Raw genomic sequence first — 27471 nt, 5'->3', positions numbered from 1 at the left:
AACAGAAAGAATTAAAAGAAATAAGCAAATAAATAATAATAGTAAATACCCCCAGAACTGAAAATAGATGTAAGTCCTCAAAATGATAGTCCACAAAGCGCTGGACAGGATAAAGACACATCATATTGAACTTTCAGAATATCTTGAATAAAAAATAATATTAAAATTTTTACAAATTTTATGGAAAAAAATAAACTGTTCATTTTAAAATGGTTAATTTTACACCCATTCACCTCAATTTTTAAAAATGTTGCATGAAAAAAGCAACTAGTCCAGCCTAGAACTCAAACAATTATATACAGCTGCTTTTTAAAAAAAAAAAAAAATTTTTAGAGAGGGGATGGCTGGGACAAAGAGCAGAGAAACATAGACGTGTGAGAGAAACATTGATTAGTTGCCCTCTACACGTACCCCAACTGGGGACTGAACCTGCCACCCAGGCATGTGCCTTGACTGGGAATCATGCAGATGACCCTTCACTTTGTGGGATGACACTCAATCAACTGAGCCACACTGATCAGGGCTACAAGTGCTTTTCTTTGAGGCAACCATTGTACTTCAGTGTGCAGAAGTATTTTATGCATTATTCACATAAGAATATTAAGAGATGTATACTTAAGTACCAAGATGTAATACAAATAATAAATTTAAAAAATAATATGCAAGCCAAATTTCAGGTGACAAAAAGAAGAGGTTGGTGGGACTTCCAGTCAAGATAGAGAGGCATAGTTAAACATGGCTCACCTCTTCATGCGAGCACATCAAAAATACAACTAAACTATAGAACAGCTATCATTCAGAACAGTCAGAAATTCAGCTGCATGGAAGTCCAACAACTAGAGAATTAAAGAAGCCATATCCATCCAGACTGGTAGAAGGAGCTTCATCATTGAAATACCAAAGCTTGATCAACTAATGAGAGTTCCAGCCAAGATGGAGGCGTAGTAGAGACCCTCTGCTTCCTCACCCAATCAAAAAGAGGATAACAACCAATCTGAAGTCAATAAACAACCAAAAGTGCCAGAAAATCAAAGTTCATGGAACTCCAACAACAAAGGAATTAAAGAAAAAATTAACCAGAACAACCAGACCAGTAAGAGGTGGACTACTTTAGTCAACTCAGAAAAAAACCCAGCGGCATGGTGGACCTTGGGGGCAGGGCTGGCTGCTGAGCTTGGGGGCTGCATGGGAGGGGCTGACTTAGGGGGGACTCAGAGGTGGCTGTGGGCTACTGTGGTTGTGGCAATAGGAGAAGCTCCGAATCTCATGTTCAGGAAGAAAACCAGGACTCAAAGCAATGATTTGGAACAAAAGGAAAAAATAAACATCCATCCAGAACAAAATGAGTAAGAATTCAAAAAAGTGAAGAGACTTTTACAAACCTCTGGGACAACCTGAAATGGTCCAATATCCGAATTATAGGGGCACCAGAAGGAGAAGAGAAAGACCAAGAAATGGAAAACTTATTTGAACAAATAATGAAGGAAAACTTCCCCAATTTGGTAAAGGAAATAGACTTTCAGGAAGTCTAGGAAGCCCAGAGAGTCCCAAAGAAGTTGGACCCAAAGAGGGACACACAAGACACATCATCATCAAGTTATCCAGTATTAAATATAAAGACAGAATCCTAAAAGAAGCCAGAGAAAAGGATAGAGTTACCTACAAAGGAGCTCCCATTAGACTATCAGCTAATTTCTCAAAAGAAACCTTGCAGGCAAGAAGGGACTGGAAAAAAGTATTTGAAGTCATGAAAGACAAGGACCTACATCCAAGATTACTCTATCCAGCAAAACTTTCATTTAGAATGGAAGGGCAGATAAAGTGCTTCCCAGATAAGGTCAAGTTAAAGGAGTTCATCATCACCAAGCCCTTATTATATGAAATGTTAAAGGGACTAACCTAAGAAAAAGAAGATAAAAAATATGAACACTAAAATGACAACAAACTCACAACTATAAACAAATGAACTTAAAAGCAAAGAAAAACAACCAAAAAACTAAGCAAACAACCAGAGCAGGAACAGAATCAGAGACATGGACATCACATAGGGGGAGTTCAGTGGGGAGGGGGAGGGAGGAATGGGGGGGAAAAAGTGCAGGGAAGAAGAAGCATGGTTAGTAAGCATAAGGTAGACGGGGAGAGATAAAAAATGGTACAGGAAACAGAGGACCCAAAGAACTTATATGTACAACCCATGGATGTGAACTAAGGGGGAAGGAATGCTGGAGGGTTGGCAGAGGGGGTATAGAAGAGGAAAAATTGGGAAAAGTTGGGGGGGGAATAGCATAATCAATAAAAAATATAAATATAAAAATAAATAAATAAACAAGCAAAATGCCAAAGCTTAAAGAGAGATCTTAAAAGCAGCAAGAGAAAAGCAGTTAGTTACCTACAGGGGAATTCCTATAAGACTCTAGCTGATTTCTCAAAAGAAACTTTGCAGGCTGGAAGGGATTGGCAAGAAATATTCAAAGTCATGAGAAGCAGGAACCTACAACCTAGATTGCTTTAGCCAGCAAAGCTATCACTTAGAATCTAAGGGCAGATAAAGAGCTTCCCAGACAAGAAAAAAAGTAAAGGAGTTATCATCATCAAACCATTAATATATGAAATGTTAAAGGACTTATTTAACAAAAAGATAAAATCTACAAATAATAAAATGGCAAAAATACTTACCTATCAACAATTGAACCTAAAGAACAAACTAAGCAAACAAAAGAACAAAGAATCATGGATGTGGAGAGCATTTTGATGGTTGCCACATGGGAGGAGGGGTGTGGGGAATGGATGAAAAAGTGAGGGGATTAAGAAGTACAAATAGGTAGTAACAAAATAACCACAGGGACGTAAAATACAGTATAGGACATGGAGTAGCCAAACAACTTAAACGCATGACCCATGGACACGAACAAGGTGTAGGGATGGCTTAGGGAGTAGGGGCTGCTGAGTGGAGGTGGGGCAAGGGGGAAAATCAGGACAACTGTTAATAGCATAATCAATAAAATACAATTTTTTAAAAAACAGATTGTTTTTGAATCTACTTCTAAGAGAATAAAGAGTCAATTTCTACAAAGCCTAATCTTATATTTTAAAAAGAAAATACATCAAAACACAAGACTAATAAAAATAAGACAAATTTTTAATGTGGCAGAATTCCATGTATTTTTTCTTTTGTCTAAAACTTTTATAACAAGGAAAAAAATCCAGTTAATAAATTATATTCACTTTTTTAAATCTTGTCTTCTGACGTAATGAAAGTACCTTGAACAATAAGATATGAATTTATAAGTTTTACTTACCACTCTTGTTTACCTAAGCAATTAAAAGTATTATTCAATTATTTACAATAATCAGGAAAACCAAGGTTGTATCTATGTCTATAATGTAGTCCAGAGGACCAAGAAATTAAAGTTATGGGCTATCAGTGGAAGATCAACGCTAGAATTTGATTAGCCCTCACAACAAGAAAACAAGTCCCCATTGTTGAAAAACTTTTGACAGCCACCTTCTACAGAACGGGTAAATGCTGATTCTGGTTCATGATCTGAAATATCACTGATCATGGCAGATTTTTGTCACACCGAAGTGTTAACTATTTATAATAAAAAATAAGTATTTGGTCTCTGTTCCTCACTCCTTGTACACAGCTCCTAAAACCCTTGAAATCTCCAGAGTGATGAGTGTTTTTTATATGCTAATGAGTTGGCCTGTGGCTGGGGACCAACTAATAGCTTCAGGAAAGAAGCTAGTTACAAGAAAGACCAAGGCACGATTAGAGGGTTGGAACTCTCAGCTTCACCAACTACCAGAGCTCTGTGGAGGGAAAGAGAGCTAGAAATAGAGTTAATGACCACCAATGGCCAGTCATTTAATCAATTTTGCCTTTATAAGGAAATCTGCGTACTAACCCCCAAAGCCATGGGGTTTGGAGAGCTTCCAGGATGGTGAACACATGATGAACACAGGAAGATGATGAGAGGATGTAGCATTCCATAACAGTCTCTTCTCCAATACTTTGCTCTGTGGTTCTCTCTTCTATTTGGCTGTTCCTGAGTTATTTCCTATAATGAACTGGCAAAGTCAAGTAGTTTCCCGAGTTCTGAGTCATTCTAGCAAATTATTAAACCTGAAGAAGAGGTTTGTGAGAATCCCCAATTAATAGCTGGTTGGTTTGAAGTACAGATGACCTGATACTATTGGCATCTGAAACGTGGGCAGTCTTATGGGACTAACCCCTTTAAAAATGAACTGTAGGTAGTTAGTGTCAGAATTGAATTGTTGGGCTGCCAGTTGGTGTATGGAGAGAGTCAGAGAACCAGCTGGTGTTGGAAAATATTTTGGAGCCACCATTCAAAGGTTAGTCTACACAATGTAGCACTCAAATTGAAAAGTAAACTTGGGGAAATGAGATACATTAATGCATTACAATCACAATTATATTGGAACAGTAAGAGAAAGAAATGTAACAAGCTGTTTAAAAGTAAATGTCTTTGATAGCAAAAGTGATTTTCCTCAGTTTTTACTTTTTCATTTTCCTAATACTTCCAAAATGAATATATACTTTCCTATGAGAAAAAAAAATCAAACCTGTCTTTTGGATTAATATGTTTTACTAGTGTAATTCTTGAGAAATTGTATGTATTACTTTAAGAAGTTTGTCTATGAAATTACTACTAAAACTAGCTCTTAACCCATATTTAATATGCAAAATCTAAATTAAAGATGTTAATAAAAATTGTAGCTATGCCATGGTTCTGATATATTCTAAAGAAGCATTTGTCTTTTTTTTTACTTTATTTATTTTTAAAAATATTTTATTTATTTATTTTTAGAGAGGGAAGGGAGGGAGATAGAGAGAGAAACATCAATGTGCGGTTGCTGGGGGTTATGGCCTGCAACCCAGGCATGTACCCTGGCTGGGAATCGAACTTTTTTACTTTATTTTTGTTTACACTATTACAGATGTCCCCATTTCCCCTCTCTGCCCACTTCCCCCCATCTGTCTTGATGCTATTAAATAAATCAACATTTCTAACCAGATTTAAAAACTGAAATATCTTAGGCAATGGCAAAAGAATTAAAAGGAAATTAGGCAATATTTGCTCTGGCTGGCATGGCTCAGTTGGTTGGGGGTCATCCTGCAAAGGGAAAGGTTGCCAGTTTGATTCTGGGTCAGGGTACATACAAGCCTGGGTTTCAGGCCCAGTCCCTGGCTGGAGTGTGTGCCAGAGGCAACCGATCAATTTTTCTCTCACACATCGATGTTTCTCTCCCTCTCTTTGTCCCTTCCTTCCTCTCTCTAAAAATAAATTTTTTAAAAAATTAAGCAATATTGAATACTGAATCAAGCCATATTTTGACATACAAGTCTAACTTGAGACAAATTTTTATATGTGAAAGCCAAATGAAAACGTATCGTTGACCTTCTAGTTGCCCAATAAAAGATAAACTTTTCTTCCTAAAGAATTTTAAAAATTTTGTAACCCAAGTAACTTTATTATGAAAAAATGTTTTTTAATTTACTTTTCAGGACTCCCTCTAGTTTACTATTTCTAATTTGAATTTTAATTCTGTTTATATTATAGTTTGACATAAAAAAGTTTAATCTAGGTTTGTTTATGAAATCTGTAGTTTACCTATTTTTCTTGTATTCCTCTAACCTGATAGTTGGCTTAGTAAGATAAAATCATAGAACTATAAAAACTAGAGCCAAAAAAGGTTCTAGTGATTGCTAGTCTTCCTACCAGAAATCTTAAAAAAAAAAAACAAAAACAAAAACAAAAAAGACAAACAAAAAAAACCCTTCTGAATTCTACTTGCTAAGTAGTATGTCTTCCAGTTAAAAAAACAAAACAAAACCATACAACTGTCCATGAAACTTGCTCAGTAAGAGACAACTAGTATACAGAGATTTGGTATATTTTTAGTCAAAGGTAATTTGATGTTTTAGTCTCATCTTTATAAAAAGTACACAATTTCTATTGGGCATTTTGAAAAATAAAAATAACTTACAACTGCTCTTCCCTTATCTAGTACACCCCACTGATGAAGAGAGCCTTGAATGAACCATTTAGTCCAACTTCCTCATTTCATATATAAGGTATGTTAATGAAATAATCTGATAAGTATAGACAATTTAAATGAAATGAAATGCAACCTCAAGTGGACTATTTCCACCAGTGATAAAATTAAGAAATGCTTCACACTATACACATTATAATTTTCTTTAAGTCTTTTTTTTTATTTAGAGATTTTTCTGGTAAGGAGATATACCATAGGAAAGCAATTTCACTGGCAGTGAGGTATGTATATACTCTACCAAAATACTCCTTATTTTAATGTTTTTAACTTTATTTACATACAAAAAAGTATCAATGCATATCCTTGCTTCAACTATAGTATTAGTCATACTACATGAAATAAAATAAAATGGTGCTTGCATACAAAAACTGTTATTTGTAAAGGAATCTGATTTCAGATTAAATGAAATAATCTGTTTTTGGAAAAAGTGTAAAAGAATAATCACAATTTATCATGACCAAGACATCTGCACCATTTTTTCCATTCCTCACAGCACATTTATTTCAGTAATTCTGTCATGTCGGTTCTTAGCATAAGCATAGTGTTACACGATTTTCGTACATATAATCACATCCAAAACAAGTTCTAAAATTTAAATTGTAAACATTCTCATCATATGTAGAAATATTTCAATTGGTGTATTAAGTTTTGCTACTGATCAATTTGGAAGAGAATATAAATGAGAAAGCCTATTCTAAATTGTGTAGTTGTTTATTAATTACATTTCTACAATGTTAAATAAAGTAAGAGGCAAACCTGTCCTGTAAGCATGTCAGATTTTAGGTAAAACATTAAAAAGAAACAAATCTGTTAACAAAAGGATGCCTTGCAATAAAGAACATTAGATTTTTAAAATCTATTATGATACAAAATGTAAAGGGTAAATAGCATCTTTGTTGACAAAATAGGAGGTAGCATGGATGCACCACTTTATTGTCTGAGAAATGCAATTGGAGTAAAGAATATTTCCTTACCACAAATAATTTCCAGGACTATGTACATATTTCTTTTAGAAATACTTGTTTAAACAAATCTCCCTCCACTTTTTAGTATAAAAAAAACCTTTCAATGTGATTTAAAAAAAACACTTACACATCTAGATAGAATAGTACTCTGCCCTATTTGAGTGAACAGTCGCAATCTATGAAGTACATGATATTTAATGCCCTAAGTTGAGTAAATTTAGTTAGCGGTTCCAGGTATTATACAAAACACTAATTACATACAAACAAAATATAATATCTTATTTTTCAATGCAAGTCTTGTGGGAAATAAACAGAACCTTGATTCTGGTAACACTGCAGAAAACAAAATTTTCCAATAAGTCTGTCTTTCTCCATGTGCAACAGTTTATTAATGACTGCTTACATGTATTGATCTTTTACTGAGTGAGTAGTTAACTGACAAAACCCAGTAAACCTTAAAACATCTCTTCCATCCTATAAAATATATAGACTACTTACTGTTTGAAGTACTCAATTTTGTTCTGATGTCACTGTAATTCACTTTCCCCTGTTTTCCTGTTTTAGTATTTATAAATGGATAATTTAATGTGGCTTTAAAAAAAGACAAGAATTTCAAATTTACATCCAATTCATATTTTCTATTTAAAAGGTTTCCTTGTTCTATGAAGCTGCTTCTGCCATTAGTAGAGAAAATGAAGTTTCTGTAATGGAGGCAGGCTTTTTAAATAGTGATGTGACTTCCACCATGCCAGCTCCAGTCCGTGGAAGATTAGCGTTTACGATGTGTCGTTGTAAGTGCTTAATCCAGTCTTCCTGAACAGACAATGGTCCACGAAAGACTAAGCCACAAAACCTGCAGGCAAAGTTGACAGTTGTCTTAATAGGACCAATTCCCTTTATTTCAAACCAATTCCCATAAAATCCGTCAACAAAATTAAACTTGACAATATATTGGAGAGACTTCTTGACAATAGTTCCTAAATACATATAAAGCCAAAATGATTTAATGCAATATCAAAACTGCCTATTCATATATTTAATAGCTATAATAACTCCAGTAATATTTGTAGAAATGGGAACATGATTATTTGGTTAATATTAAATAATAGGTTTTAACACCTACACTTAAAACAACTATATTTCCAAAATGTACCAGTCTTTTTAAAGGATCCTTACTTAATTCAGAATTCCTTAAACTGCCTGAGGGTGAATATGGAGGGAGGTGTGAATAATTTGGGTAGCTATACTTAAAAGTATATCTTCCTACTATGCAGAAACGAAATGTGTTCCCAATAAGTAGAAACTAATGACAATTTTTTTAAAAATCAAACAAAGCAAATAAAACAAAAAAGATACTTTTATAATTCACATAGACTCTTAGCTAATACAAAAAAGTTGATCCATCAGTTAATGAGGTACAGCATTTATGAACTAAGATTTTTAAGCTTGTCTCCAAAAGTTCCTTTATAATTTAACTGAGGATATTGCACTTCCTGCCACAAATTAAAAGTCCCTAATAAAATAGCTAATATCTCTCAATGCAAAATCTGAAGAAAGTAAGCAGATCTGGCGATAGAACAGACACACATACCTGCATCTGAGAATGTAAACCTCATCAGCACCATGAGGTAATGTTAGCATTTTCTTCTTGCTTCCGGATCTTGACCTTGATTTCTTTTGCTTACAATCTAAGGCTGAAAAAAGGGAAAAAGAGAAAGACTGAACATTTCTTATATATTCCAAAATATATATAAACACATACACAGACATACATGTATTTCTAGAGAGGTCAGACCATCTAAATCAAGTTAGAAAAGTCCGTATTAATTTGTATTCTCTAAAGCATGCACTGAATTGAAGCTGGTTCTCTTAGCAGTAGTAACATATCTATATATACTCCTCCTGTACTGCTTTTTCAAATAATGCTTTACCATACCAAACCAAGAAATATAACTAAATCACTTAAAATTACTGAACTGGTCAATTATTACAATAGTAATAGTAATCTTTTCTCTTAAGATCATATATACTTTAACATCTGGTTAAATCTTCCTTATTTCCAGGAAACTTATAACCTTTTAGTTAAGTTTGCACTTGATCACTACTCCATTAGGTAGATCTTACAAGTTTTAAAAACTTAGTAAAGAAACAACAATGTAATAAGTTCAATAAAAGAACTTTATTTATAGCAATTCACTCTTAATTCTATACTAAAGAGCTCTTAAAATTATTATGATAGCCCTACACTGGAAAGGGCAAAAAAAAGTTCAATTTTCAGTTTTTTAAACTCAATCTATATGACATGTACAATCACATATGTTTTATTTTCTGGAAAATAAATACAAATCCAGATTATTTCATGTAAGTTTACAAACAGACTGGGATTTAATGTTAACTATTCTTTACATGTTTTCATTTTACATTTTCTTATATAACTATTTGAAAAATGTAATTAAAAAGGAAAAACAAGATTTTATATTAAAGTAAATCAAAATTGTAGTGCTAATTATTCTTGAAGTTTTTCTATTGCTTTTCCTTCAGTTATTTCACAAAACATAACTTAATAAAGAAAAAAGATATTTTTATAGGTAGGAACAGACAAGACATTTTGTTTGTCTCTAAATACAACTACACCATGCCTCTGGACAAAGTAATGATACTATTACAGGGTGCTATTGGTCAATTAGCAGGAAGAGAAGGTAAGAGTTTTTAACTAGGGATTCAAGTGGGAGGAAAACATATGTAACAGAAGAGTTACACATATGGCTTTTCTTTGGTTAACCTGCCATGTGAAATCCCCTGGGAAAATTTTAGGTAAAAGAGAATGGAAACTGGCTATTCAATGATTCTGTGCAATGAGTTGCTCAAAGTCCAGATTCCAAAAGAACAGATGCTACAATTACAAAACCAGTAAACATACAAAGCCTTATAATAGTCAAGTGGCCAGTACTAACGAAAATGTCATACAGAAAATTGAAAACCATGAGAAGCCTAAATCTCATTCAAGCCACTGGTTTTTGCTTCCTGTTACCTGCCTCTTTAAAGGTAAAATCTAGGGTCCACGGTCTCTCTCTGCTTAACCTCAGAAGAAGAATCTCCTAAGTTAAGAACTACATACAGGAAGTAAACTAAATATTAAAGAATGGCTAATTCAAAGCTTCAACAAAAACCTGGAGTAGAAAAATCGTGTGAAGTTCTCATTACTTATGTCAGTCAAGAAAGAGCCTGGCACATAATAGGAACTCAACAAGTACCATACTTCCAAAGCAAAAAACAAAAACAAAAACAAACAAAAAAACAAAACAAAGGAATACCTGGTATTTTAACCTCTGACATTTACACTGCATACAAGTGAAAATTTGTTCTATCAACATGTAATATAAATTAACATTCATGTAGAATACCTGTGCATAATTTTTTAAATGAATATGTTGCTAACATCACACTTCAATTCTGCACTAATCAGTCTAGCTTACGTGTAGAAAGTTCGTTCTTCACAACTAGTAGGAAGAGTGAGGTATTATGTACTTTGTAATCAACACTTTTTCCCTAGTTGCACTGGTGAGCAATGTCAAATTAAGTAAATTTTAAAGCAATTGATGCATTAGAAGTAAAGATTTTAGGACACTCAAAAGCTAGATGTCAGCTACCCTTTATAAATCCTTTTTATAAGGTAAACCACATACAATCCCTGTTTCTGTTAAATAGAACAGAGCAGGTATTTGGTATATCATGAGATTACAGGTAGAATCTTACTTTCATGAGCTTGCTTGTTGTCAAAATTGCCACTGTATTCAAATTCCCTTTAAAATGTAAATAAATTACTGTAGGATAGAAATAGAATACATTATAGCAATCCTTTAAAACATTGTCCACAGAATGCTAATGTTAGGTGTGTAAAACAAATTGAGGGAGAAGGGCAGAGGGAGATGAGGAAATATGCAAAAGAATGTTTTATCAGTTATAAAGTATTCACAGTACATTCAGATGCTGTGGTACTTTCAAAATGAACTGGACATATTTACTCTGAAGTAAAAACATTTTTTGACTCTAACCAAGGAAAAAAATAATTTTTCTGACTTTTGATTTTATGTGGACTCTAGAAATCCAGAATTTTAGGCTATTCTATGAATGATCAGCTCTAAATTTTAAATAAGCATGCCAGATTTTGTAGTAATTAATACTTGAAGGTATTATGACCTTGGAAAATGGGACAACTCTGCCAGCATATGATTATCTCCAGTATTCAGGATTCCATTTAAGTTTAGAGAACCACATACCTTAGGAATCCTTGGAAACTTATCCATAAAGTAAGGGTATTAAAAACCTGGGATCTCTGGTAATTACACACATATATTTCTCTTACTATTTCCATGATCATTTCAAAATGTCTTAGCCCCTGAAATGTCACTTATTTAACTAGAGAGTAAGAAATGAATACATTTTACAAGAATAATTTTTTCTAATACCAATATCCAACCTTTACCCTTGCAATATTGCCTAAACAATTCTGAAAAATCTGTAAAAAAAATGAGTAACATACCATTAATATGCACACAAAAGGGACACTTATATGGTATCCTCTACATGAAAAAGATGCTTCACACAAAATGTTCCATTAAATGAAAAGGATGATGTACAAACATATCCATTACATAAACATTCTCATTTAACATGCTTTATTACATATAGAGAGAAAAGCAGTTTTATTCTGGACTATACCAGGAGTCACTAGAACATTTTTTAAAAAGACTATCACTAATACATTCAGTTTTAGTATTTGTGATAAAAACAGCCAAAGGTTTAACAAAGTTGTATACACTGATAAACTGCCAAACAGATAACTGTACAAAGCCTTTATTTGCACTTGTTAGTGTATAAAACCAAAACACATATACACTTTTTCTGTACAAAGTATTTTAAATCTAACATTGTTTCTATACTTGAAATTTACAAAAAAACCCTAGATTAGTTTTAAAATATCTTATTTTCTCGAGGATAACTGCTTCTTTAGAAAGGAACAAACCCAGTCACTCGAACATTCCCAAGGTTCCTTCCTATTCAGGGTGGCAGAAATGTTTAAGTGATTAGTTTTAATTAGAAGACTGTAAAAAATATTGTAGTTATCTGGTTTATTAAGGATCTAAATTGTTACTGGGAATATTTTACATGTAGAGAAAATGAATTGAGCTATACAGTCATATACACAAAGTTTTAGAATATGCCTTTCAGTAAAATAGCTATTTTGATCAAATAGGAATGAAAAAGAAAAGTGACTTATGAGCCCTCAAAAAAACCCACCATATTTCTATGCTACAAAATACAACAACAACAACAACAACAACAACAACAACAACACATATGTGGTGTAAAGCACTAAACTGGACCGGTGAAAAGCAAAATTAATAAATAATACAGTAAATTCAAAACTTTTTCTAAAATACTATTTAGTCTTATACATAGAAGAAAAAGAATTTACTTTGGGCTATAACATGATTAAATAAGTCCTTTTGCCCATTCCACCTTTCTGCCCATTATATATAATTGTTCCAATAAATTTCATTTTCTTTTTAATTTACTACACAAATGACCTCAGAGAATGAGGATTTATTTCTTAAAAACATCTGTGGTAAAAAAGCTTATCATAACTAAATTAACATTCACCACCAAATATTCTTATTCACAATCATTCTCTCCTGACCATTTAGTTATAAGCCCCCATTTCATCTGTTCTGTTCTTAACAGATGGTTGGTATCTCTGGGGTGAAGCAGAACTTAATGGCCAGGTTTTTTATATCTCATATATATGTATGTATGTATATATGTGATATATATATTATATTTACATATAAAGCAAATTTGTATGTATCTCCAAAATAAGAGGCATGAAATGGCCTTACAAGAGGGAAGAAAATTTCTTTATCTAGGACTGTATAAGGTAGGCAGGTAATAGATGCTATGAATTCATTCAGGAAGAAAGTAGGGAGAAAAATGACATGAATAGGTAAGCCATCATTCCACTACCATTAAGAAGCTGGTGGTGGAGGTGATAGTGGCAGTGGTGAGGAGGAAAGAGGATGATGCATAAGCCCCAAGAGGTACACAGTGTGATGTGGATAAATAAACAAATCCAGTTGGTGCCATTAATTGTTCAAGGTTCATAAGCCCCGAACATGTAAAGACTGCAAATTGCATTTTCTTTTCCTCAGCCTCAGCCAAAAAAGGAGCATGAATTTCAGTGGGGTGGGGGAGTTAACACAGGAATGGGGGAAAAGCCATTTGTTGAAAATGGAAATTCTTATTTCTTCAGTGTACACTTCTGTCCTTGCATAAGGTGCCTAAAAAGACATAGTTCATGGGTGTACGTCTCATTGGGTCGTACACTTCATTTAATGCCACACTGCCTCAATCCTGAAATTCTTAATAATTTTTTAACACAAGGAGCTGTATTTTCACTTTGCACTGGACCTTGCAAATTATGTTGACAATTCTGGGTACTGAGTACCCACCACTCTAAATGAGAAAGGCAACTAAGCCTTAGTTCCACCTCTTCATCTCTTAACCCTTTAAAAAAAATCTACTAGCCCAGATGGGTTGCTGGTTTGATTCCTGGTCAGGGCACAAACCTAGGTTTCAGATTTAGTCCCTAGTCAGGGTACAAGAGGCAACCAATCAATGTTTTTCTCTCTGCCTCCTTTTCCCTCTCTCTAAAAATAAAGAAAATCGTTTAAAAAACCCCACAAAACCCATTAGGAACAATTATTAAATCCCACTCTTCTACAGGCCATTAAAATTGGAAAAGACTTCCCTACTCCCAATACCAATTCTTTGTCTCTAGCCACACCTTGCCATAATCAAACCAGTCATTATTCCCAAGGTGTATATGTAAAGCAGTTTAAGTGGTTTATTGTTATGAAAAGCAATGTTCCCTTCCAATCAAAATTACACACATATATGATAGATCCACAATTAGCAACCTCAGAAGTATATTTTTTGCCATTTTTCAACTTGATATTTCACTCTAAAAATTGGATATTTTTTCAGTACCCCAAGTTACTCTGACCGATTTTTAGAGTCTACATTATCAATAACTTAAAAAAATTCATTAACCCTAGAATCACAGAGCAATAAGGTCAAAATTAATTAGATTCTGCATGGCTTAGCATTTACCTGGAATAAGATGAATATAAAATATTTGAAAAGCAGATTTCCTTTGCCTTAAGTCTGAGGTTTATGGCTGAACAATATTAGTCTAGAAGAGACAGGTAGCTTGAGTTTGCCCTATAAAGTAGGAGGTTGTATTAAGGGTAGCAACAGCCTTATATGTTTGGTTCAGAGAAAAAGTAAAACAAATGAAAGTAGCCTTTATTTAAACTTGGGTCTCCTTGGGAGAATAAAATGTACAATTCCATTTGTAGAAGCCTCTGTTAATTCAAAGTAGAAGGGATGACTAGTAAAAGAATATTCTGAGCAGGTACTTTCGAGATGTGAAGGGAAAAGTTAAACAAAAATGATACTTTATCACATATTTTTATGAACAGAGAAACTGGAGACAGACTAGTTTTCCCAGCTTGCTAAAAGCTAACAATACCCCACCTACTAGTTGCTTAACTGGTTAGGAGAGTAAATTAATCATTTCTGTGGTGACAAGTTAAGAAAAAATATTTTAAAATTTCCCTTGAAACTGGTTGCACTTGTGTGCTGTTTTATTAATCAAAATAGGCACTTGAACACTTTTCTAAGACACATCTAAAATTGGCATAAATATTAAAATACAAAATGACAAATCCGCTTTAAATCACTATTGTGTATTAGCTACACATAATCACACTCACTGCCTTCTAAAATGCTTGATATTTCCAAAATGTAATTTCATATTTAGTAGGAATAACTAAATAATTGTTCAATTACAAAATTAGCTAAGAAAGGAAAACACCTTACTTTAAAATTTATTAAATTGTCTTTAATAAAATCACATTCAACTTTAAAAATTAGTTAGGGCTCACAATAATAGTAAATCTAAATGTCACATGGATCTGCTTTTACTTTTTATAATTTTGAAGTACTTTAGACATTCCAGCCAAAATTCAATCTATATTCAAACATGGTGCTGACCAGGTATCTTCTGGCTGAGTTAACTTCTGCTAAGGCTACAATTAAATATATATTCTAAACATGGGATATACCAAGAATTAACCTCACTCCTCCAACTCCAGACACAACAAAGAAGTAATACAGCCTACTTTTCCACTTCTTAGATACATGAGGAACCACCAGTCTCTACAAAGCTATCCTCCTGCTCTAATCTTCAAAAGGGAACTGTGTATTATTTTATTTGCATAACGTCACTTAAAGCAGAATCCTTAAGAGTTTAACTCTAGCCAGGAAAATACCTTGTTATTATAAGGCCTAAATATATCCTAATCCAGATTATAAATTGCACATAAGCAATTAATGTTAGAACAGAAATCATTTTTAAAAAAGACTAGAAATCACAGGAAACACAACACTACAACTGAGGATATAAAGATATCAGACACATTAAAAAAATCCAAACACATAAAAGTCCAGATTAAGTCAATTGTTAAAAAACAAAACAAACCAAGATATAAAAAGCAAAACTCAGAAAATTAGGAACAGATATAACAGGAATGCTAGGGGTCTAGTAGTTAAGACTTTCATGGAAAACAAGATGTTGGTCAAAAGACTGTCAGTCAAACAGAACTAAATTTTATAACCAATGACCAGTAAAAATAGGCATCATAAAATATAAATATATGCCAGAATGGCAGAAAACTCTTAGGCTCCAAACTTACTGATTGAGTGTGATTATTTGCTGTTACAGTGGAGAGCTGGGTGATGAGGTCTTCTTACACAAGTGACAGCCATTAAAGTAATGAAGTCTACCCTTCTCTCACCAGACACCATGGAAGCTGATGCATTAACTGTACTGGTATAATCATCCTCCCAGTAACAAGGCTGAAAACTTTGAGCCATCTCTCACTTTACTCCTAGTCTTCTACCTCTAACTAATCTGCCAAATTCTGCTTCCTTTTACTTCCATATTATCATCTGCACATCTATTATGGCCCCTTTGTATTCCTATTGTCACTGTCCTGGTTCAGGACTCCTAAAATTACTTTACCTAACAATTTCTCCAACTCCCCACCAAATCCTTTACAAATTGTTTTTAAAAATTCTTTAAAGCAAATTCTTAAAAAAAGATCTTTATTAGCCCTTCACAAAATTAATTCCAACACTCACAGATTAGCATTCTAGCAGTTATGTCCTCTACCTGCCTACCTCTATTCTTTTATCTCTTACTTCCAAGCATTTTCAGTAAACTTCCCATATTGTCTCAAGTTGCTCCCTCCCACAGGTGTGCTCCTTACCTATCCCAGACCTCCGCTTCCTTTCCAATCAGCTACCCTTGAGGGTCCAAATCAAATGCCACTTCCAAAAGCCTTGCTGGGTTCTAGTCTAGCTGAAAGTACCTTCTTCCTCCCATTTTCCACAGTATTTCATGCGCATGTCTCTAATGACACTTACAACTTGTCCTGTATTACAGTTATGTATCTATGTGTTTCTACTATATTGTAAGATCCCATTTATCTCTGCAGTACTTAGTACAATGCATAAACCACAGTAAGAGCTGAAGAAAACATTCTCATTGAATTAAGTGAATAAATCAGTCAGTCACTTTTTAGTATAGTGGGAAATTAGCTCAATCCTTTCTGGCATAATAAAACAATTAGTACCCATAAGGTTGGCTCTAAATACTGCAATGCTTAAATTATATGCAGTCTACTGTTTCACAAGACAGAAATAACAACATTTTAGAAATATTACCATCAAAATGGTTATGAAAAAAATCAAGTTTAACACTAGTCTTCCAGTACCTGGAAAATTTACTCAACTTGAATAATTCATTACCTTGCTAATCCTGCGTAAATAATACATTACTGTGCAGATAAATATATACAGATATATGCCTTAATGCAAAATCAGTACTACAGAGATAAGTTATAGCCAAAAAAGAGAGAGAGAAACCTATCTTTCATTGTATCAGGGATAGCTTTCTAAAATACAAGATTGACTATATCATTCCCATATTTTTTTGTTTTCCCCCTTTATTTTAAAAAGTCCTTCAATGACTTCCTAAATTTTTTAGCATGCATTCAAAGCATCAACCCTACCTTTCTGACATCCCCATCTTCCCAAACACTTATAGCTGAATCTCCTGGCAACTCCAAATTTCATCCCTTCGTATCACACTATGTTCTTCTCTCTTCCTAAAACGACTCACCCTTCCAGTTCAGGGCCTAGCCGAACCATTATAAAGCTTTCTGTAATAGTACACTTGTCCTCATCCCTCTGGATCATGATTATGTTTACGCAGCTGAAGTGCAAGGTTGTTATAGCCTCAGATATAATACAATAACTAAAACTTCTGTTGAATGAATGAAAATTTTGACCACTGGTTTTATTTTTTTCTCTCATTTTAAACATAATAAGAAACACACCAGCATGAACTAGTTTTTTTTTTCCTTTTTAGACTCTATTTTAAACAGTGAGACAAACACTAAAGGAAGGAAGGAAGGGAGGGAGGGAGGGAGACAATTTAAGTCCAAACTCCCCTAAAAAGGCCTAGACTAAAACACTTTGAACTGCTACATTTACATCCAATATACCATTTATCTGTATACTATCTTGTGCAGTTTTGTAATGTGACATTTTCTACATGTAGCCAACAATGTTTTGCTAAGTTCTTTGATGACAGGGGTAGATCTCAGACTTCTCATATATTCTCCATACAGCCTAGTCTGGGGGAATTATCAAGGTGTTTGATTGAACTAGAGGCTAGTTTGCTCGCTTAGAGTTTAATCACAATAAAAACTTTCTACTTGTATTCTTGGGCTAAATGAATCATAAAAGCATGGAACTTCTTAAAAATGCAATATTTTAATAATATTTTAAAGGACACCGCAGAGACATTCATAGAAAGGACAAGTAATTTAATGTACCTTGAGAAGCTTTCACAATACTTTTTTTTCTCCTTTCCATCACAACAGAAAATGTTCCTACAGCACTTTCCATAATATAAGAATTACTTTTCTGGTGGCTTACACGGCCAACTCAGCACCTTGCACTGCATTACATGTTCAGAAGCACTTGTTGTTGCAGGCCACTATGACTAATTATGTCATTATAGCTGAAAATCAGCAAAAGATCCTATTAGGTGACATGCAGTCTATTATTCCACATAAAAGTAAATGGTATGAAAAATAAAACATTGACTCTACTAAAAAATGAATGTAGACATAATACCTTAGTGGTACTATATTGACTAAAAGGCTTTAGTATCAATATTTTTAAATTACATTTTTTCTCATTGAAAAGTCATTCTTTAATTATGTTGGTGAGTCTTTTGTTGGAGCATAACAACAATCATGCTTTGCTTCCAAAATGTTATCATGGAAGTGTCCTGAAAATAATGAAATAAAGCCTTTCCCCCAACTGTACTTGCATATAAAATAATTTTCTTACATTAATTTTAACTAGAAATTTCTAATTCACTTTAAATATCAAAAGATCAGCATTTGATTTAAAAATATGATATACAGATAAATTTAAATTCAATGAAGAGAGAAAATCAATTTGCTGCCATAGAAGTGTTACAACTTCTAAAATATTACTGATTCTTGTCCTGGCTGGTGTGGTACAGTAGATTGAGTGCTGGCCTGTGAACCAAAAGGTCACTGGTTTAATTCCAGGTATGGGCACAGGCCTGGGTTGCAGGCCAGGTCCCTAGCTGGGGGCCTTTGAGAGGCAGCAGATCCATGTATCTCTCCCACATGGATGTTTTTCTTTCTCCCTCCCTTCCTCCCTCCCTCCCCCTCTCTGAAAATAAGTAAATAAATAAATCTTTAAAACATTACTGGTTCTCACCCATATCAGTTCCTAAAAGAGTCACTTAAGATGAATGTTTTCAGTCTGTGGGTAGTGACTTCTTTGTGGGTAATAAATCAATTTACCGGGTCATGACCAGCATTAACTTTTAATGAGAAAGAAAAAAAAAAAAAGAAAATAACTACAGTGCATCAGTCTATTCAGATGAGTGAATGAGTAGGTGTATGACTAAGTTTGAATAAAGGGTCAAGATGTAAAATGGTCAAGAAACCAACAAAAATGTTGAGCTCTGGGTGGTGTTGCTCAGTGGATTGAGTGCAGGACTGTGAACCAAAGGGTCACCGGTTACATTCCCAGTCAAGGCACATGCCTGGGTTGCGGGCCAGGTACGTAGTAGGAGGTGTTCAAGTGGCAACCACACATTGATGTTTCTCTCTTCTTTCTCTCTCTTCCCCTCTCTAAAAGTAAATGTTTTTTTAAAAATGTTGAACATAAATGTTATATTTCATTCTTTTTTCAAGAGGTAACAGACTAGGCAAACATGCATTCACCTTACTGATATGTTTCCTCCACAAGATTCCCTCTATTCAGACTTTATTTCCCTTTCTTCACTTGTACTTTGAGCTCAAATTTCTTTTGGTTCCTGATTGCAGATTAGGTTGATAGAATACACTTTGCCTTAAATTTAAAATACTTTAGAAATTTTAATAACCAGGGTGACCATATATAATATATAATAATGTAACTGTATATACACATATAAAATTATATATAATTAAATTATATATATATATATATATATATAAAATTGTCCAATCCAGGACACTTATGAATGAAGTACTATTATTTGGTTGGAAAAATAGGACTAAACCAGTGTGTAGAGTCATTCTGTTAATAATTAGTAATAATACTGTATTCTTAATACTGCCAGTATATAAAAGATATCATTTAATAAAATTATTTAACACAAAAAAGCCAAGTTAAAAGGTCCAAAAACATTTAATATGAACTATATGAAACTTATTTGCAATGAAAATAAAATGTTCTTACTAGACTATATAAAGAATTAACCAGGAACCAATTTGTATGAGCATGTAAAACATTAATCTATACAGAACAAAATCCAAAAAAGAAGTTTATAATGTAGTTTATATTAACTGGAATAAATTCTTGAATAAGAAGTACGCCTTGAATTTATAATATAGAATATAAAGCAAACCCTTTGGTACCCTTTAGTCTCTTTAGGCAAAAATCCATTTAAAAAGTAAAACAGCTTCTTAAATAATTATTCACAATGAAGACACATGGAAATTATTAAACAATTTGTTTGAACCTACCCAATGGATGATAAACTGTGTCAGTTCTGGGCAAAATTTTAATGTGTGAAGTTTATTCTTTTTTGACAAATTAACTTTGTCCCAAGAATGGCTACCTCTTCCATCTCTTCAATTCCAAAGCTTTCCTACTTTCTTCATCATTTCCTTTTACTAAAATTAGGAAGAATGTTACATTTTAATTTATATTTGTGACCACATAAGTTAGTTTTGATGTTACACAGTTCTGGCATTTCTAGTATCTTTTAACTAGATAGATAAACAAACAAACAAATAAAATAAAGCTTTCTTAGGGTTCTTGATTCCCAGTTCTGTGTTCCTTTCCACTTCATTTCTTGGGCCCTTCCCTGTCTCAGTTTTAGGGCTCATGAATGATAACCTTCAAAAGATATGCAAGGCCTATATTTAGAAACATTTTTTTCCTGTGGATGAGTAAATTAAGTGCATGTTTCTGGGATGGGCCCTTTTAGCTTTTATAAAATTCTCAAAGGGGTCAACGACCCCCCAAAATTGAGAACCATGACAATTAGGTGTGTTTGAGCCATCAGCAAATAACTATTTGAGGAAACAAGAGAGGCTTTTCAGGCCAGCTAAAATATTTCTCCCCCCTCAAAAGGCCACCAGTTCCCAAAGAAGAGACCAGGAGCTGGTGGCTTCTAAGAAGGTTTGGGACTTGATTCTATCACAGGTAACCAAGCAGGCCTTTAGAGTATTTAGTCTTGGTACAGCTGAGCTGTTTCTTCAAGAGTAGGCACATAATTAGAATCTACATAACTGAAAACTGAATAAGGAACACAGATTCTAGACACTCTTATAGAAGCTTTAGTCCTATCTATTTTCCTTTTACACTGTTCCAGTTTTGTGATCTATTGGGATTCGGGTTAAGATTTTTAAAAAATGATTTTGTATTTTATTTCTCAAAGCAGTATATATTCTTGAAAAATAATGCTTTTTACTCATGAATTCATGAAACCCTTATAAGACATCTTCTGTATAGCTCCGTTTGTAATGACCCAGTGTAATGCTCTAGTACCACAGGTTGGGGCCTCCGCTTTACACCAGTGAAACTATTATGGGGGAAGAGATTAGGCATGTTAAGTGTAACTACAATAAAGAATTCTCAGCCCTGGCTGGCGTAGCTCAGTGGATTGAGTGCAGGCTGCGAACCAAAGTGTCGCAGGTTCGATTCCCAGTCACAGCACATGCCTGGGTTGCAGGCCATGGCCCCCAGCAACCGCACATCAATGTTTTTCTCTCTCTCTATCTCCCTCCCTTCCCTCTATAAAAATAATAAGTAAAATCTTAAAAAGAAACAAAACAAAACAAAAACTTCTTAGTTGGCATAAACAGTAAAGACATCATCAGTATAGCTCTACTGGTCAGGAAGATTTTAAAAATCAGGGGGAAATTTTCAGAATTTCCAAGAAAATAAAGTATGAGTTTTTTTATTTTTCTTAAAAGTGAGTAAGGGCTATAAAAAATACCACCCTGGACTTTCTTTAGCTCTTCATTTCTATTCTCTTTGCCCTAGGACTGCCAAACACTATATTGGGTTGATCTAAAAGTTCATTTTTTTTTTGTCAGATGGTTCTAGTAGCACTTAGTTGTCTTTAACTTCATTCAAAACAAGTTTGTTAGATTGTATTGCAACAACTGTCATATCAGTGCACATTTAAAAAAAATCAAATTGGTGATTTTTTGTGTAGCCTTTTTAATATTGAAGATAGAAGAAAATATTCAAATGTTCGGCACTTTACACTTTATTATTCAAAGAAAGGTAAAAACACAACTGAAACGCAAAACAAGAGTTGTACAGTGTACAGAAGAGGTACCACAACTGATTGAATGTATCAGAAGTGGTTTGCAAAGTTTTGTGCTGGAGATTTCTTGCTGGATGATGCTTCAGGGTCTGGTAGACCAGTTGAAGTTGATAGTGATCACACTGAGACATTAATTAAAATGATCAGCATTATACCATGCGGGAGAGAGCCGACATACTCAAAATATCCAAATCAATAAAGTTACTGGTGAAAATGAAAAATATATCTTTTTACTTTATGGGAGAAACCAAATGGACTTTTTGGCCAACTCAATATTTTTTAACATTTCCAACATTTTAGTTAGTGTTTAATGGTGTTTAAAAAATAATATCCCCCTTTTTTCTTGTTTTTTAAAGATTTTATTTATTTATTTATTTTTAAAGAGGGAAGGGAGGGAGAAAGAGAGAGAGAGAGAGAGAAACATCAATGTGCAGTTGCTGGGGGCCGTGGCCTGCAACCCAGGCATGTGCCCTGACTGGGAATTGAACCTGCGACACTTTGGTTCACAGCCCGCGCCCAATCCACTGAACTACGCCAGCCAGGGCTATCCCCCTTTTTTCTTGATGCTCAAAGGTATGCATTCCCATTCATCCTATATTATTTTTTCTCTAATAATGAAATTTTTTAGATGACAATGTGCTCATTAGAATGCATCCTTGGTCAATGAAAGGTTACTATCAGTTATTTATAAAGAGTCCTACATTTTGACAGATTTACACATGAGGAAAAAGCATTTAATGGACTACAAAGTCTGTACTAATAAACCTACTTTTTTGAGTAAGGTACCCAAATTGACGGAGTCCTCCAAAAGCTAATCCAGGCCTAATGATTTCTTGGATCCCTGCTCTTCCTAATTAGAATCTCGCTTATTTGGTCTTCACTAGAATGTACCCCACCTTAAACCCAACTTCATTTTAGGATTCTGAAATAGCTTCATTCTGTATAGGCTAGATAATAGTGATTAAAACAAAGGTCTAGGGTTAAGACAGCCTTGATTTGGATTTAAAATTTGCTATTAATAACTATGTAAGTTTGGGCAACTTAAGTTCTCTAAGCCCTAGAACTAACAGAATTATAGTATCTAAAACTCATGGTGGTTATGAAGATAAATGTTATACGTGTAAGCTGCATAGCACAGTGCCTGACACAATAAGTGGTCAATAAAAGTTAGTGACTATGATAACAATGATGATTTTCTGTTTCACCGTCTTTTATTCTCACTGCCTCTCTGACTCTACTGTCTGCAGTCACCTTCCAAGCTTGATGAAGGTGGGAATAATGTAAAAACTAAAACCTCAGGAGAAGAACTAATCCAATAAAGTAAAACTCACTCTATATGTGGTCAACAGTCATCCCTGGTCATTTGTATATAAAGTCAAAAGGCAAAGCAAAGAGGCAGAAAAAAGAAATTAGTACGAATACAAGTATTTCTTTGGTAGCAAGAACATATTGGATATAAGCCATAGGAAGACATGAGAAAGAACAAATAAGTTGGGAAAATAACAACAAGAAGGAAGCAGAAGGCAGTTATCTAAAAGAGCAGGAAAATAAAAAGATTGGAAGGAGAATTTTAGGCAAAAGGATTTATGTATATATATTTAGTAAAGAGTATCTTTTAAGATGTGAGAGAAATGAGAACTGCTAAAGCAGCACAGCTTAAAAGGCTACCAATGAAAAGAGCAACACATTTTGTTGAGTAAGAAGCAATATTGTACATGAGTAAGCTAATAAAATTTTCACAGACTAGCAGTATGAAGAGCTATCTCCAAGGTTGGGCTAACCAACCAAAAAATAATACAGAATGTGCATGTTTACATTTATATCAACAGCTATATTATTTATCCTAAATATAGTGTAGGGGCATTAAAAGAAAAATCTATTCAATTGTCAACATGGGCCAATACTAAGACCTGCCCCTTTAAAGACTTTATCTACAGACTAATGAAAACTCATTAGACTGCTTAGCTTTCTAATGAAGCAACTGTATATAGATGAAACTTCATGATAATTTCCTTTCTTATCTAATGAAGCATTTCTCCAAACTAAAACTACAATCTTTTCTTTTCTTCTTTCTTTGTTTTTTTTTTTTTACCAAAGAGTACTGTATGGAATCTAACAAAAATAAATTTAAAAGTCAAAAATAGTATAATTTAAAAATCACTGGGAATAATGTAGACTCAAAAGTTCCACAACTCTACTGAGTTACTGTTTTTCCCAAGTCAATTAGAATCAAATGAAAAATAAAAACTTGTTTAAAATTATATCTTCACAGTTTACAAGCTGCTGAAATTTAATGTGTATTCAGACTCAAATGCTGCTTAGCAAAGAAAGCCTAAATATCATCTGAATTAGCACCATTCTGGTGAGAAAAAAAGTGTATTGTATCAAACAGGCTTGCTGTGTTATCTGTTCAAACATACCTGTACCAGTCACAAGTCCAGCACTCTTCTTTCGTGCATAAGCGCGTAAGTGGTTGGACAGGCTAACAGCACTTGTAAACGTCGTATTGCAATGCACACATGTTCTAAGCTTCACAGGCATACCTATCATTCAAAAGAAAACTATAATCCAGTTCTCACTTCTAAAGGCGTGAAGATAAGTACCACAATAAGATGGTTTAAAAAACGTTCATTGAATTAGCTTAAGTTAAAATAAGGAGGAGGAATTCAGTTAATTATTATTAGTTTGTTGTTAGTATTTAGAGCCAACCCATGCTCTTAGGAAAGGTGGAAGAGAAGTGTCTTGAACCTTGGAGCTCCTCTAGATTTCACACCTATAATAAATTTCTTGCAGATTTCTGTGTTACGCAGATCATTTTCTAAACCTAAAATACAATCCTGTGATTTGGATAGCATTAACTCTGTTGAGAAGTTTCAAAGCTCACAACATTATCAATAAAAAAAAAATTTAAGTCTAGTTAACAAAGTGGTAATTAAAGTGTTTTACCCACAAAACCGTAAAAGGCTCAGTACTAAATTAGGCTTTCTGATGAAGGCTGGGTGAAAAAGTGGTAAAACACACCACTGAACAGCTGTTAGACACAACATTTTTTTCAGGGCATAATATGTTCATTGCTCTGTGCAATCAATAGCGAAAGTTAATGATTTGAAGTTTTTGCTAAAATCTTTGTGTTAAATAAATGATCAACAAACTAACATCTTTGTCATCACAGGAAAGAAAACATGTTGAAACAATAAGAAATCCCTAACTTCTCAGACAACCCTCATTCCCCCAACACGTTTCAGCTGGTGTCTTCAACATTATTATGATAGCCACAAACATGCTTCTTCTCTCTGAAGTGTGCTACACTCTGCTCAACACAGCTAACACATCTTTCTTACATTTTATTCTTCTGAAAAATGCTAAAAATTTGACTTGGAAAGACTTCACACAAAAGAAAGAGCCCAATTAACCAGAAGCCCATGAAAATAAACTGTTTTTCAGACCACCTACAGTGCAAGGTAATCTTTCCTTAAATCAAAACTGCCTTATAAATATTTGGGATATACCAATGTCCATCCAAAGTAAATCAATATTACAGTAATTTTATTCAGTATTAATCCACTGGCCAACTTTTACCTTAGACACATTCAACTCAGGGCTGAAATTTTGAGACCATCTAAGTTAATCTTCAACATTCTTAACCTCCAAAAGAAACCAATAAAGACAATTAAAATTGTTCTAGCCTGAAAGTATAAACCGGACTTAGCAATACCTCATAAAGTTTGGTTAGTTTATCCACATCATTTGCCAACACATACAAAGTATTGAAAAGGAAAAACTATTGGTGCACAGGCACTAAACTAAACTATCTGTACTGTTCCGTTAGAACACTACTGTAAAAACTAAAACCCCAAACAAATGTTTCATACTCACAACAGGTCTCCAAAAACAAACTGTCCCACAATACGATGAGGAATTGGAAAGGGAGAAGTTTCTTTCGGGCAATCACAACACACAACAGACACCAATCCAGTCAGTTTAAAGAGTTTGTTTTGTTTTAACCTAAGCAGTAGGAAAACCAACAGCTAATTACTGAAAACATTATCACCCTGGAACACTTGGAGCACTGGCAAAGTATGACAGAAGTTTTGCCTTTTTGGTAATGCTATGCTTTTGAACAATGTCAACCTCCCATCCACAGAACCCATCCCCAGGTCACAGCAAATTTTATTTTTACATATCCATTTTTTTGTTTGTTTTTGCTTTTGTTCTCACCTTACTTTTTACCAAGAAATGAGGCACAGAGAATTCAGTGGTGAGCATCACCTGATGATTTTTATAGAAATGACAGTATAACCAATCTCTGCTCTGTAAAAAAAAAGCAGCTTAAAAGGATTCTAAGAAAGTATTTTCTACAAATGTTCCAATAAAATAACTAAATTGTTATGGAAGATAGTCATAAATGTTCTCTTACCTGAATGCATAGTGAAGTCCATTTTTTGTGGTTGATACATTAATGAACTATCTTCATTTAATGGAAGAACACATTTCTGAACAAATCTCTTTCTTGCAGTTTGATTATGGATCTTTTGTGGAAAAATAGCAGAATTCCTTTCTTCTCCCATCCTTTTATTTTTAAGCAGTTCTATCAGTGTAAGAGACTGGTTCTTTTTTCCACTGGGCAGTTCTGGTTTGGTTTCATCATATTCATTTAGGAAACTCAGCCCTTCTTCCTCTGATGCAGACACTGATATAGCTTCAGTCTTTAGGCCATTACGGTATGCTTCAAGAGGTATAACATTTTGAGATAGAAAGTCATCACTTGACGAAAGTTTTTGAGCTACAAATGGTCTGGGAATAATACGACGACTGTTCAATGCCTTTAAGATTTTTTCATATTTTTCTTCATTTTGCATCATCTCATTCAAAACACAAATTGGAGATTTGTGAGCATCCCACTTGGTCTTTCCAAGTCTTTTCAGGTGGCCTCTAACATGATTTGATAATCCAATTTTAGTATCAAACCAACCACCACAGAGCTGACAAGTGTGTTCAGAAGTGGTTTCAGACTTCTCTATAGCTAAAAAAAATTTTTTTAAGATATCAGAATTTTTTATAAATTGACCATCTTAAAGCCAATCAACTCTGAAATATGAAATTATGTGATGCTAGTAAAGACTGAATTTGAGCAAAACTTTCAAATCCTTTGAATTTGAGTACAGACATATTAGCCAAAGTATCTACAGGAAAACTTACCTTTTCTAACTCGCTTAACAGGTGTCCCTGTGCCAGTTCTTTTGAAATGTTGCATTTTGTCACTTGTGGCTATTTGTTCCGGTGATACAACATGACGGGCTTCATAGCTTAATCCTGCTCTGTGAAGATGTCCCCGGACATGATTCGACAACCCCACACCTG

At 33.9% G+C, this 27471-nt stretch overlaps 1 protein-coding gene and 1 long non-coding RNA gene across 8 annotated transcripts in view; one reads left to right on the top strand and one right to left on the bottom strand.

Moving 5' to 3' along the window:
- Positions 1–4210: 4210 nt before the first annotated feature.
- Positions 4211–27463, top strand: LOC123823939. Of its 2 annotated transcripts, none has more exons than XR_006786627.1 (3): positions 4211–4356; positions 6034–6100; positions 27331–27463. It is a non-coding gene; the product is annotated as an uncharacterized LOC123823939 (long non-coding RNA). The 2 variants fall into 2 exon arrangements; XR_006786628.1 differs by lacking the exon at positions 27331–27463 and adding an exon at positions 6249–6402.
- The window catches only part of ZNF644 (zinc finger protein 644), a 96624-nt gene continuing 75708 nt past the window's right edge, over positions 6556–27471 (bottom strand). For 4 of the 6 annotated variants that reach the window (XM_045846995.1, XM_045846997.1, XM_045846996.1 and 1 more), the window contains 2 exons: positions 8638–8740; positions 6556–7899 (listed from right to left, as the gene is read on the bottom strand). In XM_045846995.1, the coding sequence (XP_045702951.1) occupies positions 7707–7899; positions 8638–8740 (296 nt within the window). In that variant the 3' untranslated portion in view covers positions 6556–7706. Of the gene's footprint in view, positions 7900–8637; positions 8741–24530; positions 24654–25986; positions 26116–26328; positions 26493–27471 lie in introns of those variants that run through there. The other 2 variants (XM_045846994.1, XM_045846993.1) reach the window with 2 other exon arrangements.

This window comes from Phyllostomus hastatus, unplaced genomic scaffold (assembly GCF_019186645.2).
Source record: "Phyllostomus hastatus isolate PE091 unplaced genomic scaffold, TTU_PhHast_1.1 phas_contig_524, whole genome shotgun sequence".
In the NCBI taxonomy this organism is placed as follows: domain Eukaryota; kingdom Metazoa; phylum Chordata; class Mammalia; order Chiroptera; family Phyllostomidae; genus Phyllostomus; species Phyllostomus hastatus.
The sequence above is the reverse complement of the archived record's forward strand: the minus strand, read 5'-3'. Positions and strand labels throughout refer to the sequence as shown.